The sequence below is a fragment of the Alligator sinensis genome, unplaced genomic scaffold (assembly GCF_000455745.1).
Source record: "Alligator sinensis unplaced genomic scaffold, ASM45574v1 scaffold1115_1, whole genome shotgun sequence".
Classification (NCBI taxonomy): domain Eukaryota; kingdom Metazoa; phylum Chordata; order Crocodylia; family Alligatoridae; genus Alligator; species Alligator sinensis.
The window spans coordinates 1,042,424-1,047,061 of record NW_005842317.1 but is presented as its reverse complement, the minus strand read 5'-3'; the positions used below and the strand labels follow the sequence as shown (position 1 = coordinate 1,047,061).

The following is a 4,638-nucleotide window of genomic DNA, read 5'->3' as shown; positions in this document are numbered from 1 at the left end:
AGGTGGGAGGGAGGAGGGGGTTGAAAGCAAGGGAGCAGGCAACTTTTCTCCTGCTGCCTATCACTCTTTTCACCTCACTTGCTGCCCCCCCCAAACACACAGCTTTGGGCTCCACCTGCCCCACTGTGGAGCCCTGGGGTTGCATGATACTTCATTGAGGCATTCCATAAAGAAATTCGGGGTAATGGTGGAGCAGGTCAGGAGGCAGTTCATTGCCACTGACAGGCCAAGTTGCTTGGCTTTGCATTGGTTTACACAGCTTGTAGAGGTAGGGGTTCCATGGAAGAAGCAAGATGAAAGGACTCCATGATTTTAGAAAGGATGACAACTGCTGTTTTGTAGCAAGTATGCTTTTTCAAATGTTGTAAAATCACCTTGGATCCAACTGTACGCATATGTATACCTGAAGTACAAGCCTGAGCCCTTTGAATAGCTACCATATTTACCTGAATGCAAGACAACATCCCAATAATTAGATTCTATACATAGAAAACAAATTTTTCTTATAATTTTCCATGTATAGAATCTAATTATTGGAGGGTCACCTTAAATTCATTCCCCGCTACTGCAAGAGCATAGGAAGTAGAAGGACAGGTGGTGTGGAAAGCTCAAGTAACTTGTCCCCTGCCACCTCTGCTCCCTCTCTTCCCCTTCCTCCCCGCTTTACCCAGCAGGCTCTGTCCCTGTTGTAGCCTGGCACTAAGCACAGTTCTAGCCTATTCATATAGTAAGCCATATTGGACATACAGAAAAAAAAAAAAAAAAAAATCTCTTTCAGTTAGGGCGTTAGGCCCGTCAGCAGCTCACAGAGGAAAGCGGCATGGGCAGCGGCGATGGGCAGCGACAGCAGTGTGGGGCAGTGGGTGGCAATGATGGTGGCAGCCCCCACGTGCAAGCCCCCCCCCCATCCCTATTCAGCCCCTCCTCCCAGTGCTGCTGCTACTACACACACCCCTGGAAAGGAATGAGGGCACATACATGGGCTGCCACTGTGGTCTGGGGCTACACTGGACTCTTCCTGGAAGTGCAGGGGGGGGCACGCTGGGCTATGCTGCACTCAGGCCAGGTGGCAGCAGCGCTGGGAGGGATATGGCAAATTCTGGAGTGGCTGCAGCCCCTCCTGTAGCCCCACTCCCAGCACTGCTGCTGCCTGCCCCAAGCACAACCCAGCCCCCTACTGGGAGAAGTCTGATGCTGCCCCTGCCCCAGCCCACCCTGAGCACAGCTCCAGGGGTATGAGCCCCTCCATGCCCTCCTGGGGCATGTGGGCGGGAGCCACTCCACCTTTGCCCTCCGGACAAGCTGCTCACAGCTCCATTCTGCACCTGCTCTTCCCCAGCTGTACAGCACCTGCACCAGCCCATTCCCTTGCCCAATCTGTGCCCCCCCACCCCGCCTTAAAAACAAGAAAAAAAAAAAATATAAAGGGTACAGGAGTTGAAACCAAGTCAGAAGGGCTACACTTATTTAAAAAGGTTGAAAACCCCCGAGTTAGGAGATTTCTTGCTCTATAGCAAGGCCCTGCATATGACAGGTAGGCCCTTTCTGTGGTATTCAGCCAACCCAAAACTAGGTCTGGATGAGGTACTTATCACAGAATCAGGGATAACAGGTCTGAGAGAATACAGCTTTACTGGAAGTCGCACAATTACAGGTAATTCTAGTTCATGGATCTATTGTGTTTGCCAGTAAAAAGCCAGAAAGACCCCAGCATTGTCAATCAAGCTTGAAATTAGCAGGGTCACAGAAGCCAAAGGAAGCCCATAACAAAGTGAGGCACACTGCACTGTCCCCAGTGGCAGAGGTCTATCATTGGATCCCCCCCAGCAGCAAAAAAAAAGGGTACTCGGTGGTGGTTCCACAGAGCCTGCTCATCATTTGGTATAGTATACCTGGCAGACTTCCCAAGCAATTCATTTCTAGTTTGTAGAATGTTCCTATTTGAGGTAAAATTAAAAAGCCAGCTCTAGTTCCACAGTCCAATGGCACTTGCCCCAGTGCTCGTTTACAGTGTACATTACAGATACTTTGTCTGTCAGTATTTGCTTCAGAACCAAGAGAAATGCCACACACGCCACTGTACTTACAAGAAGTCTTATATCCTCTAATAAGGACATGTTTGTTTTAAATGGTCCAGATGGGCACCCCCTTCCTGTTCTAGATGCATCCGTGATTAGCACTCTTGGATGATGACAGTTTCAAAAGGAGCTCTTCTCTTTTGTCAGGGCACACCCACCCGATCAGCCTTCTGAGAATATAAGATAAGATGCCCTTATTTTATTTAGACAATGTTTCATGGGTGAGCAGACCAATCAGAGCCAGAATTGTAGGTGCCTCAGACAAAGTTTAGCAAGTAACATCACATATGTGCACCCAACCACTTCACAAGTTTTGGTGAAGTGTCAAGGGCTGCATGAGTAGCCCCGCCCCTTGACAGTTGCCTTACCCTCTGGTTGCCATCTTGGGACCAGAGGTCCCACCCCCTAACCATTGCCCCAGAAGTACTCCTTTGAGGAGTGGGGAGGTGGTCATCTGTGTCATAAGACCCACCCACCCACCACCAACCTCACCCCACTTGTCACATCTGTCCCAGAATCCCCTGCCCTCATCACATGATTCCTGACATCAGATCTACCCCTTGACTAGGAAATACTGCTCCACCCTCACAGTGCATGGCCTGCTCCCGGGGCCCCAAGAGTTCTGCTCTCTAGGCCATGAGGTACAGGCACAACTTAACAGGTAGCAAGCGGTTGTGACCCCTCTAACATCCTGCCCCATCAGTGGGGTTTCAGGGTCATCAGACCTCCCCTATAACAGAGCCAAACCAATTGAGTCAAGGACTGTACACACAAAATCTTTCAGAACAAGTCATTTTAACAAAAGTATAGAGTATCATATAGAAAAAAAAATTAAACATCTACTAACACAGATTTTAATTAAAAAAATAATAATAATTGAGTAGTGATTTACTTAACTTAGATGATTAACTTAAAAGACAAATAAAGAAACTAAATGTGAAGAATGAAGCTTCTAATGTGCGTTAACTAGAAAATCAAAGAGTCATAGCCAGGCCCATCCCCTCCCAGCAGCACAGGGTTTCAACGCTGCAAGGCAGGGGCTGGGACCCCACAGAGCAGCAGAAGCCAGCCTAGCCTGCCCTTCCCTCACCTGCATGGCAGAATCCAGCTCAGCCCCTCCTTCCCTGCAGACGCCAGCCCAGCCTCCCTTCCCCTCACCACCACTGGACACCAGATCTGTCCCACACAGCAGGACCCAGCCCACCCCATCTGGCCCTGTGCCACGGCAAAATCAGGCCAACCCTGCCCCTTCTACTCACCAGCACCACCATGACCAAGCCCATGCCGGTCCACCCCACGCAGCACAGCAGAAGCCAGGTCAGACCCAGGTGTCTCACTGGTGTTGGCTTGGCCTGTCTGCTGCTGCAGAACCTGTCCCATCCCAAGCGGCTGGCGGTGCAGCCAGCTGAGCCATGGTTTCTCTTCCCCGGTGCTGGCCCAGCCCGTCCCAAGCAGCACATGGCCGAAGCTGACCCAGCCATGGCTTCCCTTTACCTGCACCAGCCCAGCACAAGAGGCTTGCAGCACAGCCGCAGCTTTCCCTCCCTGGTGCCAGCCTGGCCCATCCTAAGTGACATGCAGCGAAGCCTTATCTGCACCAGAGGAAAAGCAGCAGCTGAGCCATGGTTGCCACTTGGGACCAGCCCAGTCCGGCCAGAGCGGAACATGGCTCAGCCGCACCTTCCCCTTATCTGCACTAGCCCAGCCTGGCTGGTCCCGAGCAGCACATGGCTCAGCTGCCTCTTCTCCTAGCCGGTACCAACCCGGCCAGGCACGTCTGGTCCCAGGTGGCACACAGCCAAAAGCGGCCCAGCCACGGCTTTTCCTCCCCGGTGCCAGCCCTGCTTCAGTGGCACATGGCAAAGCTGCGCGACTTCCCATTATCTGCACCGGTCTGTCCTAAGCAGCGCACAGTTCAGCCAGCCCAGCTGCCACTTCCCTTCTCTGGTGCTAGCCCAGCCTGAGCTGCACAGTGCAGCGGAAGCCTGCCCAGCTGCAGCTTTCCCTTATCTTAATGGCAGGATCTTCAACAGTCCCACGCAGCAAGGCAGAAGCTGGCCCAGGCACCCCTTCTCACTGGTGCCACAGGATCTGGCTCAGCCTCTCTTGCCCATCTCAAGCAGCAGACCTGGTCTGAGCTAGGGGCAGAGCAAAGCGCTGGGTCAGGGTTAGCTGCCTCACAATCAGAAACCACACAAACAGCCCGAGGTGCCTGCAGCTGGCAGCTCATGCCAGCAGCCGCCCCTGGAGGCTTTCAGGCAGGCAGCCGCCATTACCTGGGTTTTGAAGGGGCTTTGTTGGCTGGGTGGAAGTACCTGGCAGGCTGGATCCAGCCCACGGGCCGTATTTTGTTCACCCTGTCCAATAACATAAAAAGGTAAATTCTTATTGTTGCAGTCAAGCAAACCCTCTTCAGCCTGACCAGAAGCTCCCACCTCCCAAAAATGCCCCAACAGAACATTTTTCATCCTACTTGTTGAAGCTGTTCCACTGTATAGACATAAGTGCAAGATTCATGGAGGATGAAATGGAAAAAGAAAAAAAGCAAAGCAAAGTAGTT

General features: G+C 52.0%; 1 protein-coding gene across 1 annotated transcript in view; it reads right to left on the bottom strand.

Annotated features, from left to right (window-relative positions):
- Nucleotides 1-2,146, bottom strand: part of FZD6 (frizzled class receptor 6) — a 48,464-nt gene extending 46,318 nt beyond the window's left edge. Inside the window, exon 1 of the mRNA XM_025209931.1 lies at nt 2,088-2,146. Within this exon, the coding sequence (XP_025065716.1) occupies nt 2,088-2,117 (30 nt within the window). The 5' untranslated portion in view covers nt 2,118-2,146. The remainder of the gene's footprint in view (nt 1-2,087) is intronic.
- Nucleotides 2,147-4,638: the final 2,492 nt, after the last annotated feature.